The 22,813-nt window shown below is 46.1% G+C and overlaps 1 protein-coding gene across 3 annotated transcripts in view; it reads right to left on the reverse strand.

Annotated features, from left to right (window-relative positions):
- The window catches only part of SAE1 (SUMO1 activating enzyme subunit 1), a 75,013-nt gene that overhangs the window by 3,210 nt on the left and 48,990 nt on the right, over positions 1–22,813 (reverse strand). For 2 of the 3 annotated variants that reach the window (XM_045441920.1, XM_045441922.1), the window contains 2 exons: positions 12,561–12,705; positions 1,882–1,951 (listed from right to left, as the gene is read on the reverse strand). In XM_045441920.1, the coding sequence (XP_045297876.1) occupies positions 1,882–1,951; positions 12,561–12,705 (215 nt within the window). The remainder of the gene's footprint in view (positions 1–1,881; positions 1,952–12,560; positions 12,706–22,813) is intronic. The other variant, XM_045441921.1, reaches the window with a different exon arrangement.

Here is a 22,813-nt window from a genome sequence, read left to right on the forward strand (position 1 = left end):
AAAGTGCTTCCCAAGCAAGATGGGGGTAGGGGGAGATTCCAAACACACCCAGCAACCAAGAATGCAGAGTACTCTGGCCGTCTGGGATAAACAGAAACAAGATGCGGGCAACAGCTGTCCCCAGCAGGCAGGAAGGAGGGGGCTGCATTAGAGGTTAGGACTGGGACGCAGGGAAGCCACTGCAAACAATGGGGTCAAGGCCAGCTGCCCCGACCCCTAATCTCCATCCCCCGTGAAAAACCCAGGGAGCAGCTTCTCGGTGGGGGGTACAAAGTGTGGCCGAAGACACAGAGGCGGTGTCCCGGGTCCATGCGGACAGCACCTGAAGCACAAGGGCCGAGCGGGGAGGGGCACAGGCTCCGAGGCCAGACGGCCCGGGCTCGGATCCTGGTGGCGCCATTCTCTGCGCCTCGGCTCCTCCTCTGTGCCTCGGGGGTCGCACCAGTTCCCACCTCCGAGGGTTGCTGTGAGGAAGAGATGAGAACATCCATGTGAAGAACGTGGTCCGAGTGAGGGTACAGGGTGGGCCTTCGATACGCACTGTTGCGGTGTTGTCACGGTAACAGGCTACGGAAACGCGTCTGTTCCCTTAGGATTCTTCCATCGCCGCCCTCCTTCCCGCCCACTCTGTCTATAGGCAGCTTCCCAACCTCAGCGTGGGCTTCTGGGCAGCCCTACCAACCGACCGGGCGCACACACCACGATTCTCACGGCAGTCTGGGCTCACCAGAAGGCACGAGCGAGGCAAACGATGCGGCCATCACATCCCTCTCTTCTCCCTCTACCTCCCTGGTGCTCGCCCTGCTCCCTAGGACACAAGAGGCGGGGGGGACACAAGAGGGTCTGAAGGAGAGAATTTGGTTCAGAGAGAAGGACCAGGAGAGAGAAACAAGAGCCTTTAGAAGACGGTGGCAGGACCATCAGACTCAGTCAAATGTCTCCAGAGCAGACGTACTGACTTCAAGACAAAGTAGCGAGAGTGGGGTCTCCACACGCCTCTCCCGAGCTCCAAGATGACGTGTGAATGGGCTCAGAAAATCATTTAACGAGGCACGACTCCACTCCAAGAACAAAAAGGACAAATCATCACCGCCAATCTACTGAAGCAGTCAAGGACCTACAAAAGGCAAAGTGAACATCTTTGGGCAAGTATCTAAGTCCCAAAGAAAGCATTTGGGAACATGCTAGAATTCTGACAACCCAAATGTTCCAGAAGAGACTCAAAACGTTGTGCTAGTTACCAGTTACGGGACCCCCAGTTGACTTCCCTTCTGAGAGGGACGATGCCATCAAACCTAACGTTTTCACAGGTCACCCTCTGCAGAGCTCCATGGGGCTCCCAGCACCGTGCACACGCTCCCCTGGTACCGAATGCCCCCTTCTGAGTAAACACCCATGGCGTGTGCATTAACAAGAAGCTCCGATGCCACGATCGAGGACAAAGAAACACCGCTTGAAGTAGAAGTTAAGGGCACAGGTCTTGGAGGCCCACCTCCGGGCCTCGATGTCTTCCCCTTACACGGAGATCATGACAGTACCATTTCACAGAGCTGTGAGAAGCAGAATACGTGACAAGGGTCAGAAGCACCACGCAAGCAATCAGTACAGTCAGGGGACAGTAGAAGGTACACCTGAAGACACTATGACCAGCTCTGGGCACAGCACAGAGCAGACACTCAAAGATCATGTGCTGAATGCTCATCGGGATGGGCGGGAGAGAACAGGATGAGGTAGAAAAGGGAAGAAAGGAAATAGGGCACGAAACAAGGATGAATGGGGTCAGAGAAACCAGGCAGTTCTCTAAGGCAGTCATGGTTCTTTCGGTTGGCACTCTGACAAGGTCACGGTGGACCAATGATCTGCTCCTCAGGGACTCTTTACCTTCACAATTTCCTGGGCCAGGATCCCTCCAACCACTGCACACACGGGGGCCATCTCAGAGAAGCAGTACCTACAAGAAAACACAAATAAAATGGAGCCCTGAGGAACAGGAAGGCTGGTAGGACATCTGGCAAAGGTCAGGAGTGGGCTTGCAAGAATGAAAACATCTCCTACCAGGAGGAGTCCATCCACACGGCAATGGTAATGCTGGCACCTAGGCGTGAAAATGAAATCTGGTCCAGGAGGTTAGCTGGGAAAGACCTCTGAACCTTGGCAGGCAGGAATTGTTTCACAACATTTTTTGTTTAAGTTAAAGGAAAGACTATATCTGTGCTTCCTAAAAATAAGGTCAACAAATATCAGATGTTTCGGTGCCCCGGTCACATTCTCGCAATTCTCCTCTTACCCACAACGGGCAGTGGGTCCTATATGCTATTCCCAGACAAATGTCAGGGAGAAGGCCTGTGTTAACATGCAGGAGGCATGGGAAATCTGGGGCCTGAAACTGAAGCATGGGGACAGAAAGTCTTCACTCCTCCTATAGATACCAACCCTTCTGGACCGGGATGGGGCATCCAGAAGACAAATTTTGGCCCATACTGTCACCTGCCCCTCCAAATCACAGGTCCTAGGCAGTAAAACACTTTTCTACCACCTCCCCAGAGGAAGTGTACTCTGCCAGTTCTCAGCCCTGAACACAAAGGCATTTTTCTTTTATTTTTACTTTTTAACAGTTTATTTATTTTGAGAGAGAGAGTTTGAGCGTGTGTGTGGGAGAGCCTAAGTGGGGGAGGGGCAGGGAGAGGGAGAAAGAGCATTCCAAGCAGGTTCTGAACTGTCAGCATGGAGCCCAATGCAGGGTTCAATCCCAAAACTGTGAGAGCCAAAATCAAGAGCCAGATGCTTAACCAACTGAGCCAGCCGGGTGCCCCACAAAATTTTTTTTAATTTTTAAATTTAAAAATTTGCTCATTTTTAAAATGAGCAAAGCAGAACACAGAGAAGTTAAGGGGAGAGCTTACCTAAGGACCCCACCACCAGGAGACTACCTCTAAACTTCCCAGTGTGGTACACACTCTTCCTGATTTTTCAAAGTGCGCGTATGAAACACACATAATCAAAACCCCAAGTAATATTATTCACTCTGCTCTGTAATCTACTGACTGATACTTCTGTTCCACACGGCAACACACATCTTGGCACAGGTGTCCAAATAATTCCTCATGGCAAATTCCTAAATGTAGAATTTCTGGGTCCTGACACATGGTGCCAAAATGCCCTCCAGAAAGTCTCTGCCAATTCAACTCGTGCCTACTGTGTGTGAAGGTGCACATCTCCTCACGGCCTGGCCTGGCTGGGACTGGCATTCCCGTCTGTGCAGCCACAGCGGTAACTTTGACTCCAGATCATCAAGGTCCTTTACAGAACTATAAAACATATAGAGAACGATACCACAGAAAAACTAGTCATCCATAATCCCACTACTCAAAGACAATCAAATGTGGAAATAGGTTTTCTTTAAAAAAAAAAATTACACCTATACTCTGTGTGATACTGTACAATTTATTTATTTTTTTAGTGTTTGTTTATTATTGAGACAGAGCGAGACAGAGCATGAGCATGGGAGGGGCAGACAGAAGAGGAGACACAGAATCTGAAGCAGCCTCCAGGCTCTGAGCTGTCAGCACAGAGCCCGACACCGGGCTCGAACCCACCGAATGCGAGATCATGACCTGAGCCGAAGTCGGCCGCCCAACCGACTGAGCCACCCAATACTGTACATTTAATATTTGCTCTTCTTCTCTTAAAAGTTTATCATCAGCAAAATGCTAGCAAACCTAACCAGCAACATGCAGAAAGGATTACACACCATGATTACATGGGACTTACAAGCAGGAAAGCACGGTTGGTGTAACATCTGAAAAGTCAATCAATGTTAGTACTGCATATTAACCGAATAAAGGGACCATAAACACACGACCATCTCAACTGACAGAGAGAAAAAAAAGCATGTGACAAAATCCAGCACCTCTTCATGCTAAAAACATGCTACAAACTGGGAACAGAAGGAAGTTTCTTCAATCTGATCAAGGGCTATGAAAAATCCACAGCTAACATCATATTTAATGGTGAAAGACTGAAAGAAAATGTCTTCAGTCTGATCAAGGGCTTCTATGAAAAATCCACAGCTAACATCATACTTAATGGTGAAAGACTGAAAGCTTTCTTCCTAAGAATGTCTGCTCTTACCACTTCTATTTGACACTGTGCTAGAGGTTCCAGCCAAGGCAATTAAGGAAGGAAAAAGAGACACGACAGCCAGATTGGAAAGGAAGAAGTAATACATATTCATAGATAATATGATCTGCTATATAGAGAATACTAAGGTATCCAGAGAAAAACTATTTGAACTATTAAATTTATTCAACGAGGTTGCAAGACAGAAGATTAGCATACAAAATCTATACTTCTATACATTAGCAATGAACATTCTGAAAATGAAATGAAGACTTTCATTTATAATACACCACCCAACAGTATTTTTTTTTTCAAAACAATAGAATATTCAGGAATAACTTAACAGTAGTTGTGTAAAACTTATATTCTGAAGACTATAAAACATTGTTGAAAGACATAAAAGACCTAAATAAATGGAAAGATATCCCACGTTCAAGAATTGATACATTTGGGGTGCCAGGGTGGCTCAGTCGGTTGGACGTTTGACTTTGGCTCAGGTCACGGTTTGTGAGTTCGAGCCCCGTGTCGGGCTCTGTGCTGACAGCTCAGAGCCTGGAGCCTGCTTCAGATTCTGTGTCTCCCTCTCTCTGCCCCTCCCCTCCTCACACTGTCTGTCTCTCTCTCTCTCAAAAAGAAACAAACATTAAAAAAAACTCTTAAAAAAAAATCAGAACACTTAACATCATTAAGGGGCCGATGCTCCCCAAATTAATCTATATATCTGGCACAATCCCAATCTAGCTGCCTTTTCTGTAGAAATGGAAAAATGCATTCTAAAAATTAACATAGGAATGGAAGAGACCCAGAATAGCCAAAACAATCTTGAAAAAAAAAAAAAAAAAAAAAAAGCTGAAGAACTCACATGTCTCAGTTTTGCAACTCACAACTACACAAGTATAGTCATCAAAATACTACGGTACTGGTATCTATATGGACAGACACATAGATCCATGAAGTACACGGGAGGATCCAGAAATAAAGAAATACATACATGGTCAACTGATTTTTGACAAGGGTGGTAAGACCATTCAATAGAGAAAGAAAAAGTCTTTTTACCAAACAATACTGGACAACTGGGTCTCCACATGCAAAAGAATTAAGCAGGACCCCTACCTCACACCATGCACAAAAGCGGACTCAAAAATGGCTCACAGACGTAAATGTAATAGCTAAAATTACAAAACGTTTTTAATGTTTATGTATTTTGAGAGTGAGAGAGAAAGAGAATCCCAAGCAGTCACCACTCTGTCAGCAGAGTCACATGCAGGGCTAGACCTCAAGAACCGTAAGATCATGCCCTGAGCCAAAATCAAGAGTTGGATGCTTAACTAATTGAGCCACCCAGGTGCCCCTAAAACTACAAGACTCTTAGAAGAAAGCAGAGGAATAAATCTTCACGACCTTGGATCAGGCAATGGTTTCTTAAACGGTATCATACCAAAAGCACACATAAAAAAAGAAAAAACAGAATAATTGTATTTCATAAAAATTAAAAACTTATACTTCAAAGGATACTTTTCACTTCAAAGAGGGTGAAAAGACAATCCACAGATTAGGAGAAAATTTTTGTGAATTATGTATCAGATAAAGGACTTGAATCCAAAGTGTACGGAGAACTATTATGATTAACAATAAAAAGATAAACCAATTAAAAAGTGGTCAAATGATTTGAACAGACATTTTGCTGAAGATCATACACAAATGGCCAGTGAGCCCATGAAGAGATGCTCTACATAATTAGTCACTAAAGAAATGCAAATCAAAACAACAGTGAGATAGGATTTATTGCCCACTAAGGCTAAATAACAGACAATAACACTTGTTGGCAAGGATGTGGAGAAACTGGAACCCCCACAAAGTGCTGGTGGAATGGTAAAATGGTGTGGCTGCCATGGAAGACAGTCTGGCAGGTCCTCAAAATGTTAAACAGAGAATTACCATATGAATCATCAACTCCACTCTTAGGTACACACACCCAAGAGAGATAAAAACTTATGCTCACACAAAAACACATGAATGTTTATAGTGGCTTTAGTCGTTAATTGCCCAAAACTGGGAACAACCCAAATGTGCTTCATCTGGTGAACAAACTGGTGTATCCATACAGTGGACTACTGCTCAGCAATAAGAAATGAGTTATCGACTTCATATAACATGGATGAATTTCAAGTGCATTAAGTCAAAGAGGCCAGACTCAAAAGGCTACAATGAACTGAACAGATTCCATTTGTTACACTATTGGAAAGGCAGAACTGCAGGGATAGAGAACAGATCTCTGGGTGCAGGAAGGAAGGTGCTGCCCTGTTATCAAGACTCTACAAGAGAATTTTTACAGTAATGACACTTTTCTATATCTTGACTGTGGTGGTTACATAACTCTATACCTTTGTAAGAATTCATGGAACTTTTTTTGTTCTTTAAGATTTTATTTTTAAATCATCTCTATGCCCAACGTAGGGCTTGAACTTACAACCCTGAGATCAGGAATCACATGCTCTGGGGCACCTGGGTGGCTCAGCTGGTTAAGCATCCAACTCTTGGTTTCAGCTCAGCTCAAGATTTCATGGTTCTTGAGTGTGAGCCCAGTGTCAGGCTCTGTGCTGACAGTGTGTAGACTGTGTGGGATTCTTTCCCCACCCACTGACCCCTTCCCTCCCCTGCAAAAAAAGGACCACGTGCTCTACTGACAGAGCCAGCCAGGAGCTCTGAATTCCAAATTCACGGAACCTTATTTATTAAAAGTTTATTTATTTTGAGAGAGACAGCAACAGCACAAGAAAGGGAGGAGCAGGGAGACGGGGCGGGAGGAGGATGGCAGGGGGAGAAAAAGAGAGAGAGGAAGAAAGAGAGAATCCCAAGCAGGCTAAGCATCACCAGTGCAGAGCCTGACATGGGGCTCGAACTCACAAAACCGAGATCATCTCTGAGCCAGAATCAAGAGTCGGACTCATAACTGACTGAGCCACCCAGGCGTCCTATGAATTCATGGAACTTTAAAACAAAACACACACACACAACTCACATTACTATCTAACAAAAGATAAATTTTACTGTATATAAATTATTTAAAGATTTTTTAAGTTTATTCATTGACATCATCTCTACACCTAACATGGGGCTCACACTCATGATCCTGAGAGGAAGTCACATGCTCTTGCAAAAACACCATTGAGGAAACAAGTCTAAATAATAAAAATGAAACAAGAAAATACAAGCATCACCTCAAGAAACAATCAGAAGAACCCAGAATATGGGTGGCCTGGACTCCTTAAAAAAAAAAAAGTGTGGGGTGCCTGGTGCCTGGGTGGCTCAGTCAGTCAGGCGGCTGACTCTTGATCTGGAGTCACGTCATGAGCTCACGGTTCCTGAGATCAAGCCCCACCCATGTCCAGCTGCGCACTGGCAGTAGGGCCCTGCTTGGGATTCTCTCTCCCCCTCTCGCTACGAGAAATAAATAAACTTAAAAAAAAAAGGGGGGGGGATAAACTGTTCTAGATTAGGAATTGGAAAACTTTCTCTGTAATGTACTCGACAGTAAATTGTTTTGGCTTTATGTGCCATATGGTCCCTGTTTAAACTCTGAGTCTGCTGTCACAGAGCTGTAAAAACTACAAAAGCTACCACAGATAATACATAAATGAGGAGGTGTGGAATAAAACTTTATTTACAAAAACAGGTGGCAAGCAGTTTGCCAACTCCTGAATTAAAAGAGACACAGAATTGAAAGCAACTGATGAACTTGGATGTGTCCTTAAGGATTCAACTTAAGTATCATGTCATCAGTGTCCCCCCCCCCACCCCCGCCACGCCAAAGTAAAAGCAAATTATTAACGACTGAATCCAACTGAGTGGTCCGTTGGCATTCACCACTGGATGATTCTTTCCATTTTTCTGTATGCTTGACACTCTCTATAATAAACATCATTTCAACCTGCACACAGCACTGCATTGATCTGTGTCATTAACTCTTTAATGCCGTTCTAAGTTCTTTTTCTTTTAAATATGATAATGAATACCTTTTGTACATGAATTTTGCTCACATTATTTCTTAAAGGTATATTCTCAAGTAAATCAAGGAGAATTACTGGACCAAAGAGAGAACAGGATTCTTGATGCACATTTCCAAACTGCTTCCTAAAAAGGCTGTACTTTGGGGCACCTGGGTGGCTCAGTCAGTTAAGTGTCAGACTTCGGCTCGGGTCATGATCTCACGGTTCATGGGTTTGAGCCCTGTGTCAGGCTCTGTGCTGACAGTGCAGGGCCAGCTTGACATACATACATTCATTCATTCATTCATTCATTCATTCATTCTCTCTCTCTCTCTCTCCCTCTCTGCCCCTCCCCAATTCGTGCTTTCTCCCTCAAAATAAATAAACTTTAAAAAATATATATAAATTAAAAAAAAAAACAAACAAACACTTTTTTGGGGCACCTCGGTGTCTCAGTCAGTTAAGTGTCTGACTTTGGCTCAGGTCATGATGATCTCGCGGCTCATGACTTCGAGACCTGCATGGGACTCTGCTGTCAGCGTGGAGCCCGCTTTGGATCCTCTGTCCCTCCCTCCCTCTCTCTGCCCCTCCTGTGTTGGTTCTCTCAAAATAAATAAACTTAAAAAAAAAAAAAAAAAAAAAAAAAAAAACTTTTTAAACAGTGAAAGTTGAATTACATGCACAAATTATGAATGTTCATCATAAATGTTTGTAATACTGAGAAACTATAAACAGCCTGAATACCCACCAATAAACTAATGGTTATATAAACAACCATCTATCTATCAAACAATGAAACATGAAGTACAAGTGAGGCTACTGATCCATATTTTTGCCGCAAACAGGTTGAACACATGCTGGGAAAATAAGGCTATCATAAGGAAAGTGTGATCTCATTTTGCTATTTAAAAAGTGAAAAAAATAGGGGTGTTTGAGTGACTCAGTCGACTTAAGTGTCCAAATTCAGCTCAGGTCATGATCTTGGGGTTCATGAGTTCGAGGCCCACGTTGGGCTCTGTGCTGACAGCTTGGAGCCTGGAGCTGCTTCAGATTCTGTGTCTCCTTCTCTCTCTGCCCCTCCCTCACTCTCTCTCTCTCTCAAAAATAAATAGACATTAAAAATTTTTTTTTTTTTTTCAACGTTTTTATTTATTTTTGGGACAGAGAGAGACAGAGCATGAACGGGGGAGGGGCAGAGAGAGAGGGAGACACAGAATCGGAAACAGGCTCCAGGCTCTGAGCCATCAGCCCAGAGCCCGACGCGGGGCTCGAACTCACGGACCGCGAGATCGTGACCTGGCTGAAGTCGGACGCTTAACCGACTGCGCCACCCAGGCGCCCCAACATTAAAAATTTTTTGAAGGAAGGAAGGAAGGAAAAAGAGAGGAAGGAAGGAAGGAAGGAAGGAAGGAAGGAAGGAAGGAAGAAAAAGAAAGAAATATAGGGTGCTTGGCTAGCTTAATCAGAAGAGCATACGACTCTTGATCTTGGGGTCTTGAGTTCGAGTCCCCCACTGAGTGTAGAGATAGATCACTTAAATAAATAAAACTTAAACAAAAATTGAAAGGAAAACTAGAATAAATAATACACGGAGAAGTCTGTGAGGTGAAACCCAAAACATTAACAGTGGCCACTTCTCAAGGGTGGGACTATGGGCAATCTTGTTCCTCCTTTCAATACTTCCTGGCAAGGGGCATCTGTTACTTTCATAATCAGAAAAGCAATACAGCTCTCCGAAAGAGAATAAATAACAAAGGACAGTGTTAGAAATTGCAGAGATGAGGGCAATGGAGACTTGTGCACAGCTCTCTCAACTCAAGCGAGTGCACCCTGCTCAGAGCTGGCAGAGGACAATTTGTGAGGGCAGCTCAGCTGCCAGGCGGCGGCTCATTTCCTCGCCAGCGTCTCTAGCCCATGTTAGGCTGTATCTCCATCTACCTGCACACACTCTTCAAGAGGCCACTGGACACCTCTTGCTTAAAGGGCAACAGAGTGGGAGCGCCTGAGCACATGAGGACCTAGACAAGGGAAGGCAGTTTCTGCAAAGAGGGTGGGCAGGGAAAGAAAACACTCTGGAAAGAACACCAGCCAGCAGCCGGTTAGGCTGTGGATTTTTCCTTTGGGAAGGCAAGGCCTGCAGTGCACAGGCAGACTGTTCTTTTTTCAGGCCGTTCTTCACTCAAGACGCCAAATTAGTCACTAAGCTGCATCCTCACAGCCCGGCACTCGGCGTCGGCCTTGCTTGGTGGCCCCGCGTGGCCCAGCCCCTCCTCCTATAACAAGCACAGAGCAGACGCCACTTGCTTCTTACACACTGTTCTTCCTCCAACAGACGCATACCTGGCTGTTAGCAGGACACAGGGACCCCACCCAGCCCGCGGTGTCGTGAGCCCCTGACCACACAGGGCCACCTTACACAAGTGCCCCGGAGACTGCTGCCTCTTTTTGGCCGACGGCTTGGCAGGTGGTTCAAGGCCCACTGCTGGGCCTAAATTGGTTGGGCTTTGGTAGGGTCTAAATGAGGTTCCCGGCCAAAGTGAAGAAAGTCGGGACCAGGAAAGGGAGGGACACTGATATACTTTATTGCTGAAAAGAAATCAAGGTAGTACTGTGTTGTTACCAGAAATTAGCAGTGTGGAAGATCTAAGTGAGATTTTGGCTGGCTGCATACTAAAACCTCCGGCAAGGGGCGCCTGGGTGGCTCAGTCAGTTGAGCATCCAACTTTGGCTCAGGTCATGATCTTAGGGTTTAGGAGTTCGAGTCCCACCTAGGGCTCTGTGCTGTCAGTGCAGAGCCTACTTTGGATCCTCTGTCCCCCTCTGTCTTTCTGCCCCTTTCCCACTCAACGTGCATGCATGCTCTCAAAAAACAAACATTAAAAAAATAAATTAAAAGTATGGGGTGCCTGGGTAGCTCAGTTGGTTAAGCATCCGACTCTTGGTATTGGCTCAGGTCATGATCTTGCAGTTCCCGAGTTTGAGCCCCGCACTGGGTTTTGTGCTGGCATTGCAGAGCCTGCTTGGGATTCTCTCTCTCCCCCTCTTTCTGCTCCTTACCCACTCTCTCACACACAGACTCTCTCTCAAGATAAATAAATAAACTATAAAAAATTAAAGTAAAAAATTAAAAATAACACCATGGGCAAGTGATTGCATCTTTCTGAGCATTAGTTTCTTCATTTAACTAATGGGAAAATAAAAATAATAACGCACACTTCAAGCGATTATTGTGACAATTAAATGTAGCTGTACAGGTAGGTAAAACACAGAAAATCTTCAATACGTGGTGCTATTGTCATTAGCTGTTGAGCTTTAATTTGGCTTTTCCTCCCCTAAATAATGGGTCGTTGCGAAGGCAGACCGTGTACATAAGACAACTACCACAATGCCTGGTACATAACAGCTGCTAAATTAAATAAACCCAATACAGCCACCATAGCTAGTGGTATAAGCTGGAGGCATTTGGGGCACCCTGCAGAGACGCTGAAAGAATGACAGTGAGATGATCCCAGAACTGCCTGGAAAGGGGACCCAGACCTAGTTGCCCTCTGGACCTCTCCAAGCAAATCCTAAACCTGCTGAGTATCAGAGTAAAAGACTGGTCGTCTAGGGCAAAAGCATCCCAGGGCCCAAGGGTGAGGTGCTAGGACTGTAGATGTCTTTGCTGCTGAGGGTATGGACTGATAAGCTACCAATGGAGAATAATGGGGTACTAGCCACCAAATGATAAATTACCATCTTCTGACCCAGCCACTGCCTTTCTAGTAATAGATCTTGCAGTTACACCTGCACACATACAAAACGCGAGTCACAAGGTCATACACTATGGCATTATGTGACAGCAAAAGCCTGGTCACAACTTGAGTCGGTAGGGGATGAGTTCAATAAACTATAGTGCTCCCATGTTGAAATACCGTAGAGCTGCAGAAACAAGGGAGGGAACTATGTACTGATCTGGAAACTTCCCCAAAAGATGATATAAAGAGAAAGGTATAGAGTAATGTATATAGATTTTTTTTTCAATGTTTATTTTTGAGAGAGGGAGAGAGAGAGGGAGAGGGAGGGAGAGAGAGAGAGAGAGAAAGAAAAAGAGAGAGAGAGAGAGAAACAGACAGAATATGAGCGGGGAAGGGGCAGAGAGAGAGAGGAAGACATAGAATTTGAAGCAGGCTCCAGGCTCTGAGCTGTTGGCAGAGTATATATAGAGAGTATATATATAGTGTATCTAGATTTTCTATTGCCTTGAGTTTTCAGCCACGTGAATATAAAGTATCTATGACAAAAGACAACCTGCACCTCTCTTCCCAGAGGTCAATGGGAGTAGGCAGAATACAGCAAAGGAGGCTCTCCTCAGGGCTTTTGGTCTTAATAAAGGATCTCCCCAAATTAAGCACGTACTGAAAGCAGGCAGTTCTCGATACAGGCTAACCTGTGGGAAACATGAAGACTAACCTGACGAAATCTTCAGGAAGCAGGTCAGGACTAACACCCAGGGAGTCAAGCACATCGTTTCGTATCTGGAGCAACAACTCAGAATCTTCCCCAAAGGTATCAGAACTAGGATCTCTTCCTTTATCTGTGCGGAACTTCAGGAGCACTGGAAAGACGAAAAAGGCAGGTTAGAAACAGGTCTTTTCATAACAAATGCTTACAGATGCTGAGAACGAAAACACAGAAAATGGTACATTAATTAAAATGTGGGCCAAGTAAGGGGCGCCTGGCTGGCTGAGTCGGAAGAATGTGCAACTTTTGATCTCAGGGTTGTGAGTTCAAACCCCACGTGGGGTACAGAGATTACTTAAATAAATACAACTTTATTTTGTTAAATTAAAAAACAATTTTTTTTAAATTTGTATTTTTGAGAGAGATAAATACAGAGTACGAGTGGGGGAGGCACACAGAAAGAGGGAGACACAGAATCCGAAGCAGGCTCCAACTCTGAGCTGTCAGCACAGAGCCCGACGTGGGGGTTGAACTCATGGACTGCAAGTTCATGACCCGAGCTGAAGTCGGACGCTTAACTGACTGAGCCACCCAGGTGCCCCTGTTAATATATGTTAAAAATGTTTTTTATTATTTATTTTGAGAGAGAGTGCAAGTAGGGGAGGGGCACAGAGAGGGAAGAGAGAGAATCCCAAGCAGGTTCTGCATTGTCACCGGAGAGCCTGATGCGGGGCTCGACTTCCCAATCGTGACCTGAGCTGAAATCAAGTCAGACGCTTAACCAACTGAGCCACCCAGGCGCCCCTAAATAAAACTTACCAAAAAAAAAAAAAAAAAAAGCGGGCCAAGTGAAAGGTAACATACTTTTAATTTATTCACAAACATAGCCAGAAAGGCAATCGATAATTTTAAAAATGACTAAAATTACTGTGACAGGTAATTTTAGTTTAATTTCCCAAGCAGAGGAAAAAGACCCTATTATGCCCCAGAAGACAGGTCAGGGGTGGGAGGCATCATTCTAGGCATCAGTTCAAAGGGCTGCTTCAACCAGAAAGGCCAGCCAAATGCTCAGACTCATCAGACAGCCAGGTCATTACAAACAAAACCTCCCTCGTGTGTCAACCTCCAGAACGAAGGTTTAATTTCGCTTGTGAAGCAGAGGAAAGGTTCAGAGGACAGCAGCAAATCAGAGCTCCTGCATAACGAGACCCTAATGAGGTTTGAATTTTTAACTCCAACAAAAAGACACAGGAAGGAGCCTAAGACTGATCAAAGTACCGGCACCCTCTCCTGCCACCGCACCTCATCCGCGATGTTCACCGCACACAGGGTGGATGGTGTTCTTGTCCCCTGTGTGCTTCCTGAGGCCGTCCTACGGCCAGCCCGGGGCCTCATCCCTGGGGCAACACCCCTCCCTCCCGCATCACCACCCGAGCTGCTTCAGAGTGGGGGTGGAGACATGCGGACCCTGGGGCGCTGGGATAGCAACCCACACCTGGAGGGGGCTTCGCAGTTACCAAGGCGCTTCCCTTGGGGCACCTGGGGGGCTCAGTCGGTTGAGCGTTGCATTTCAGCCCAGGTCATCATCCTGTGGTTCAGGAGCTGCAGCCCCCCAAGGGGCTCTGCGTTGACAGTGTGAAGGCTGCTTGGGATTCCCTCTCCCTCCTTCTCTGCCCCTCCCCTGCTCGCTCTCTCAAAATAAATTAATAAACTTAAAAAAAAAAGTGCTTGCAAGTCTCATGGGGATTTGCGGACCGAAAAAGTGAACTCCGTCAACAAATTATACTTTCCATCAGTACAACAGGCTCTTCCCTAAAAATTAAGGTGGATTGAAAACTGACACAATTACTTCGAGGCTCTGTAAAAATTCAAGTATTTGGAAGCCTCCCCAGACTAAGGAATCAGCCCTACTTGTTTTCTGAAGACTCAACTCACAAACCGTCTCCGTGATGAGCAGCCTGGCTTGACAACCAGCAAGACGGCCAAGCACAGGCTGTGGCCCGGAGGCTGAGGAGGCTGAGGCCCTGAGGCTGCACCTATGGAGGGGTGGGGGGTGGGGGGGCGAGGACTCAGGAACCACAACCGATGGCCCCCACGAAGCCCGAGGGAGGTTCCTAAGTGGGTTGTTTTGAAGTGCTCCAAACCATGGAGGCCCAGGTAAAAGAAAGACCCGACCTGCCCTGGGCTGAGTTTTTCTCAGAGACAGGCTCCCGTTCCAAATTTCTCTGGCAACCTTCACACTCCCAGGACGGGGCTCTGCAAGTCGGGAACTTTGAAGAAAGGACTCCAGAGGATCTGTTTTGAGTATCGTTCCTTTCCTCTCTTCCAATAGCAGAGCTCCTAGAACCTTCCATTCTACCTGAGCACTTGGCAGCTGACTCCGAGCTGCTGACAATGTGGATGCTGGCTAGCACTGTCCTGCCATCACCTAAGCCTCACTTCGAACTCGGCAGATGTGCTGCTGGAATTCCAATTTGGAGAAAATAAATGCAGTCGCAGAATAAGCATTTGGGGGCAGGGTGGAGAAGATGGCAGGAGCGGCCGTTAAATCCCTGTTTAGCGCAAGCCTCTTTTTCAACAATGTCCTGTGAAGATCAAGGAATCTGGAAATTTGCTAGTGTGGCCAAAACAGAGGCTACTCTGAGCGGACTGTATTGAATGTCATCATCATTCCTATCGATCACTCCCGAGAGGACACAAGGACAGACCCAGAATGAGTTACCACTGTTGCCTGAGCAATGACAGAGGCAACGGCAAGTGTGGGCCGCTCAAACTGCCCAATCCAAGGCCCTGTGGCAACCGTGTGGAAACTGAGGGAGGCTGCTTGATTTCCAGCTGTCAGGGCGGTGGGCAGCAGGAGCCCCACGCTGGCCGCCTCCAATGCCCCTCACTTCTGTGTCACTGGGACAGAAGCACCAACTGTCATGAGGGATGGGGAGAAGAGTATTTTTTCAGCCCCACCGCAAAACTTTTCATCTTCTGGCTAGACAATACAGCTCTTGGAACAAAGTTCACACCATTCTGATAACTATAGCACAAACAGTGCCTACAACGTGCCAAACACTACTACTCTAAACATTTTACGTGCGTTACCACTCATCCACAATGACCTAGGGAGGTAGGTAGGTCCGATTAAGCTCCCCACTTTATTGATAAAGAAACTGAAGTTCAAAGAGATTAAGTGGCTTGTTCAACACAACTGCCAATAATAAGCAGTGGAGCAGAAATACCAATTAAGGTCTGGCTTCCTAATCTGTGTTTCTTAACCCTAATCGAATCCAGAAGAAATGGCCAGAAAATCAGGAACACAACCCCAAGGGTTCCAAGTGGTCTGGCTCTTTGCCCCAACCTCAGGAGGACTCCCACATTTGACCACTTTTTTGTGAGATGCACTTTCCAGATGGGTCCTGCCCTCTCCTCTCCCAATTGGTCCATTAATTCTAAGTTCTTAATTCAATGGGTGAGAAGCAGAAGCAGAGGCCACAAGTAACCTTGCCCGTTAATCTTCAGAGTGTAAGACTAGCTTCATCTCAGGAAGAGGGAAGATGTGGCACAAAGAGAGCAAAGGCAGCCAGCAGCTGGCCCCGCTGTTTCTCTGGGCCCCTTGCCCGGTCCTGGTGCAGGCCGCCTGGCCAAGGGCCGGCAGGCCGGCACCGTCCAGATACCTCACTGACCACATCTGAAGTCCTCTCAGGGCCTCTGGGAAGGGGGCCAGTCCGTCCAGCCACTTACTTGCAGCAAAGCAAACAGAAGCTGTATTTTTCACTCTTTTTCAAATGTCAGCGCTCCAGTCAGCAAGCGCGGAGGGGGACAGGGAGAAGCCCATGTCCTGGGCAGAGAGCAGCCCCAGAACTGACCCTGTCCCCTAACAAGCTCTTGCTCATTAAATTCTCTCTTTGTTCTGCTTTTGACCCCTCCCAAATAGCCAGCCAGCCAGCCAGCCAGCCAGCCAGCCAGCCACACACACACACACACACACACACACACACACACACACACACACACATTGACTCTGCATTTCTGAAGAGCACCTCCTCACCAGTTTCCAGATTATAAAACTGTTCCATTAAGATCAAATATTGTCGGGGATGGAGAGCTGCTCTGCCAAAAGATGACTCATCGAATCATATCAAAACACTGCACAAAATTAGAGTTCCAAACTTGATTAACTTCCTCTGAACCTTTTAATTAACTCAGGTTGTTAAAGTCTGGGGGAATGACATTCATCGCTACAGATGATAGGCCAGTGTCTCTGCCCAAGTTTAGGACTTGCCTGTGTAAGGGAAAAAGGCAAACTTCAAAAAGGAGAAACCAAGAACCTTTTCATATGTTAAAATAAAAATTATGTACATGTGAATATACTGCTCTTCTGTAAAAAGAAATTGACACTCAAACTCACATTTAACCTGAATCAGAATATCAGATTCATGTTACAACAGAAATCTGGAAAGCAGTATTATTAATCACTGTATTTCTTTCTGCAAATTCCTTACTACATTTAAATGGTTGATTATATTTAGCATAATCACTAAGGCCAATGAAAAAAAACAACACTTTTATAGGGGAAAAAAGTGAAGTCAATGTTGCAAATTAGCCCCAACCCAATTGCTGTCCCCCCAAAACAGCTCAATTGAGAAGGGGGAAAAGCCACATCTACACAAAAACCTCATCTGCCTGACACCTAAAGCTTCTCTGTACCAGACGCCCTTGACCCATCTCCCCAACCTCCCACAGACCCGTTCTCAAGCTGGCTCACCCAGTGGAGACTCATTATCTCTAGGAATGGCCTGGAAATCAGCTCGAGTAAGAAAAGGAAAAGTTACCCTCCTAACCTATAGTCTATCTTTTAAGGCAAAACACTAGATCTCCTGTTTGGTCAATTGCTCTTTCAATAAATACATACCACGGATACTAATAACTAGTATTATTGTGATCATTTCACAGTGTATACAAATATCAAATCATTATGTTGTAACATAAAATAGAATATTACAGGTCAAGTACACCTCCATAAAAATAAATATGTGTCTGGGTGGCTCTGTCAGTAAGCGTCCGACTTTTGATTTTGGCTCAGGTCGTGATCTCACGAACCATGATCTCACATTTCTTGCGATCGAGCCCCATGTGGGGCTCCAGGCTGACAGTGAAGAGCCTGCTTGGGATTCTCTCTTTCCCTTTCTCTCTGCCCCTCCTGTGCTCATGTTCTCTCTCTCTCAAAATAAATAAATAAACATTAAAAACAAAAAAAGAAAAAAAACCCAAAGGTGGGAACCAGAAAAGGTGCTTTGAGACAGCACTCTTAGATAGAATGGGGTGGTCTCACTGGGCAGAACCATCTCGTCCTGACCGGCCACCAGGCCCAAACACTGACCCTGGGCACCTTCTCACCCTTGGCACATCCACGTGCTGCTCTTCAGAGCCTGAGGAGCTTTGAAATTGGCAGACGGCAGCAGTGACAACCACAGCTCTGGGGCCAGGCTGCCTGGGTTGGATCCCGATTTTTCCACTCACTGTGACCTTGTGCAAGTGACAACACCCCAAGCTGCTCTGTAAAATGGGAATCCTAAGTGCACTTCCCTTACGGGGTTTAAGAAGTGAAGATAATACCCTGAGAGCAGCCAGGACAGCACAGGGAGCAGCGTAAGCACTGGGTAAATGACACTACTCTGGAACGGCGGCTCTTCCGCGGTCTCCGTAAACCCAGCTTGCACGTCCCCAGAGAAACTGACACACTTCATGCTGAAATCTCCCACTTAACTCTTATTACCATCGCTAATTCAGCTGTCAGCTCTGGAGACTAGAGGGACTCGGCTCTGAACAATCCTGATACTCTCCACACCCTACACTCTTTCCTCCGATGCTTGGACCTCAGTATGGCATTTTACAGGCGTCTATAAATTCACTTGTGCAAGGACTGACCTGTCTCCTCTCCTGGATTTTTGTGCTTGTGGGACAGAAACCATATCTGCTTTGTTCACTATTCTCTACTTAATGCCCAGCACAGGGCACACCCCACAGTAGGCACTGAGAAAATATCTGCTCTGTGGGAAGCCTCAATGTTTGGCCAAGGAAGAAAAAGTCACACAGAGGAGGGCTCACAACAACTGACACAAGGTCCTCACACATCCTAACTAACCAGGCCTGCTTTTCTACTGACAGAATTTAATAGAGTTTTCAAGATAGCCAGGATGGATCTGTTCCTTACCATGTCATTTACAAACACAGTAGATCTGGAAGGTCCAGCAAGAAACAAAAAAAGATACACAGTGCACCACATGTGCCCTCAAGAGGGAAACAAGATGAAGTCTGGCTTTCAAGGCCATAGCTGAGGGTTAAAGGTGCAGAAAAGCCAGCCAATGGGCATGAAGCTCAAAGGAGGGGGACAGAGCTGGATTGGAGAAGGCAGGGACATTTCACTGGGAGTTTGGCCCTCTCAAACTCTTTCCTACCTTTGGAGGCACCTGGTCATCTGCTCAGCTCAGTTCCACAATACTTACCACCCCCCCCACACACACATTTTTTAAAGTTTATTTATTTTGAGAGAGGGAAAGAGCAAGTAAGCAGGGAAGGGGCAGAGAGAGGGAGGGAGGGAAGGAGAAATCCAAGTAGACTCTGCACTGTCAGGGCAGAGCCCAAGGCAGGGCTAGAACTCACAAACCATGAGATCACGACTCGAGCCGAAGTCAGACACTTAACTGACTAAGCCACCCAGGCGCCCCCACTTCCCCCTTCTTTTACCCCGCTATTTAACGCAGAAACTTATAAGTAGGTATTTGCATGCATTCATTCATTCATTTTTCATCCACAAACATTTCCTGAGCACCTGCACTCCACGCCCACACCCTGTGCTGAGCTGTGCTGGAGGCCCAGAAGGGACCCAGACAGCCCCAGGCCCTGCAATCCAGAGGGCATGCTCATAAGCCCTGAATGTCACCACCGCAGAGTGCTTTGATCTTGCTCTCCAGAGAGGCTCACCGCTGGAGTGGCCTCAGGCTTGCTCTGAAATGCCCCTCCAGAGCTCCAAATCCTAGCCACCATTCACCAGAGAAACCCGGTGTAGGACCTCATCACATATCAGCTCAAAACAGAAAAGAAAGTTGCCTGTTATTTACGTCTCACTTTCTTCTGAAAAGCATCTGAAGTAGCTGCGTGGAAGTTGTTGGTGGGGGGAAGGAAAGGAGAGTGCTACTTCTCAGAAATGACCTGAAAACAAGATGACATGTTTTGCCTACCAAATTAAAGGCCAAGGTTACTCAACCTAAGCAAGAAGGCAGAGGGCACTGCTCTGTCACTCAGAGCTCTGGTGGGCGTGTACATGCTCAGTAAACCGTGAGAAAATGTGGTTCACAGGATCTTTATGAAGGGTCGTGACCCTTGGCCAGTGACTGAATTATGTATAAATGGTCACTGCTACGTTATTTATACCACTGAAAATCTGGAAATAACCTCACGTTAGGTGACAGGATGGTTACATAAAATATATGTTGAGAGGTTGGAATAGTATTCAACTATTAAAATTATGTTTAAGCAGGTTTTAGTCACATGGGTTTTACAACATTTAGGTTTAAAACAAGTCCTACAGGAGCACTGGTTGGCTTGGTCAGTGGAGTGTGTGACTCTTGACCTCGGGGTCGTGAGTTCGAGCCCCACGTTGGGTGTGGAGATTACTTAAAAATAAAATCTTAAAAAAAAATTGTTTTAATGTTTATTTGTTTTTGAGAGAGACAGAGAGACAGGGTGACAGCAGGGGAGGGGCAGACAGAGAGAGAGGGGGACACAGAACCTGAAGCAGCTGTCAGCACAGAGCCCGACACAGGACTCGAACCCACGAACCGTGAGATCATAACCCGAGCTGAAGTCGGACACTTAACTGACTGAGGCACCCAGGCACCCCAAAAACACAATCTTAAAAAAAAAAAAAAAAAGAAAGAAAGAAAAAAAAGTTCTCGGGTGCCTGGGTGGTTAGTTGGTTAAGCATCCAACTCAGGTCATGATCTCTCAGTTCATGAGTTTGAGCCCCAAGTCAGGCTCTGTGCTGATGGTGTGGAGCCTGCTTGGGATTCTCTCTCTCTCTCCTTCCTTCTCTGCCCCTCACACACACAGTCTCTCTCTCAAAATAAAGTAAGTCCTATTATATCCTATATTCAAAATGCACTCCACCACGTGGAGATAAAATAGAATGAGGCAGGTACAATTGTCACCACTCTGCTCTAGAGGTGGGAAACGGAAGCTTAGAGGCTCAGAGTCACAATGGACTCAAAGGTCACCACCACACGCACTCGGAACCTCAATGTTACACTGCCTTCCTGGGAATAGAGACAAGGTAGGAAAAACGCTAGTGAGCAAGAAAAAAAGCACTTCCAATGGATTTGGCTCCCCACCCGAGCCCACCAGTTTAGAATAATGCAAACCACTCACTCAAACTCTAGTCCAGCCAAATATTCTATTTCTCCTTTAAAAAATGTCAAGTGAGGGGCGCCTGGGTGGCGCAGTCGGTTAAGCGTCCGACTTCAGCCAGGTCACGATCTCGCGGTCCGTGAGTTCGAGCCCCGCGTCGGGCTCTGGGCTGATGGCTCCGAGCCTGGAGCCTGTTTCCGATTCTGTGTCTCCCTCTCTCTCTGCCCCTCCCCCGTTCATGCTCTGTGTCTCTCTGTCCCAAAAAAAAATAAATAAATAAAAACGTTAAAAAAAAAAAAAAAAAAAAAAAAAAAAATGTCAAGTGATTCCTGAGCTAGAATCTCACCTTTGAAAGTAGAACAGTATGCAAAGACTGTAACTTATAAAAAGAGAAGGACAAAGAAATTCTCAAATGCAGAGGCAAATTATGCGGAGGGCGAGGATAGAGACCCACAGCCCCCCGCTGCAAGGCCCCTTCTCTATCAGCTTTGCCAACCTCACCCTCTACTCACAGAGGGGTTCTGACAGGGCCCTCTGCATTCACACTCACCCTGCCTGGTCACAAGCAGCAGGGAGACAGGGCCTTTTCTCTAGCCCAGCACTTGAGTGGCACATGACCTTGACTCTGGGCATCTGCTGCTCTCTGCCAACCACTCTTACCGAGGGAAGATGGCACAGGACATTCCCGTGACCGTTGTCTGACAGTCAGAGAAAAGATGGGAGGCGCCAGACAAGAACTGCAGCTGGGCTGGGGGCCCGAGAGGAGCTCAAGCACAGGCTGATGTCGGGGGTGGGGGAGACGCTGGGGCCGCAGAGCAGACAACCAGGCAGGTCTCGCCGACAATGCTGCCCATTATTACAGTCTGCTCCTAGGGGCCTCAGGTTCCCATCTGCCAAGTGGAATAAGAAAATGTCACAGGGCTTTTGAGAAGTTCAGATTTTTAAAACAGACATAATGCCATTATTAGTAATGCTAATATAGTCGACCCTTGAACAACACAGGGGTTTAGGGGCATTTGGCTCTCCAAAAACTTCACTACGAATAGCCTACTGTTGACTAGAAGCCTTACAAACAATATAAACAATAGTATTTCATGGTATGTGTATTATATACTGTGTTCTTACTATAAAGTAAGCAAGACAAAATAAAATATTAAGAAAATCACGGAGAAGAGAAAACCCATTTTACGCTACCGCCCTGTAGTCATCGAGAAAAATTTCACGTGTAAGTGTACCCACACATTTTAAATCTGTGTTGTTCAAGGGTCCCTTGTAATTAAAATCTGACTGTGAGGGGCAATGCTTGAACACTTACTAGGTTTGGTGACCCTGGACAAATGACTTAGCCTATCTAAGACTCAATACCCTCATATGAAAGTGGATGACCATAGTAAGACATGCTCTCACGAGGGCATTATGAAGATTTAACGCGATTTTGACACAGGTGAAACACTTACTTAATCAACAATTACGAACGCACAATATATGCCGGGCCTTCATTTAATCCTTGCGACCCAATGAGGCAGACTTAGGGTTCTACCCATTTGTCAGACTGAAGAGTGGAGCAGGTGCCTCACCAGGGTGGGTTTTCTCGCCAGACTATCTGCTGCTGGCTGGAAGGTGCCAGACCACACTTACGGGTCACCTCTGCCCTTCCCCTCACCTCTCTTCTCTCACATGGCACTGTCTTCCTTTCTGAATGACTGTGGTCTGTGTTCTCTACCACTGATAAGGCAGTGGCACCAAAAAACCCAAACAACAACAAAAAAACCCCACTGCTTTTCTTCTTTCACCCTTCCTACAAATTATTTTTAAACATCTGCGGTCATGACAGCAGCAAATCAACAAGCACTCAAGTGTTGGCC

The sequence above is a fragment of the Leopardus geoffroyi genome, chromosome E2 (genome assembly GCF_018350155.1).
Source record: "Leopardus geoffroyi isolate Oge1 chromosome E2, O.geoffroyi_Oge1_pat1.0, whole genome shotgun sequence".
NCBI classification, from domain to species: domain Eukaryota; kingdom Metazoa; phylum Chordata; class Mammalia; order Carnivora; family Felidae; genus Leopardus; species Leopardus geoffroyi.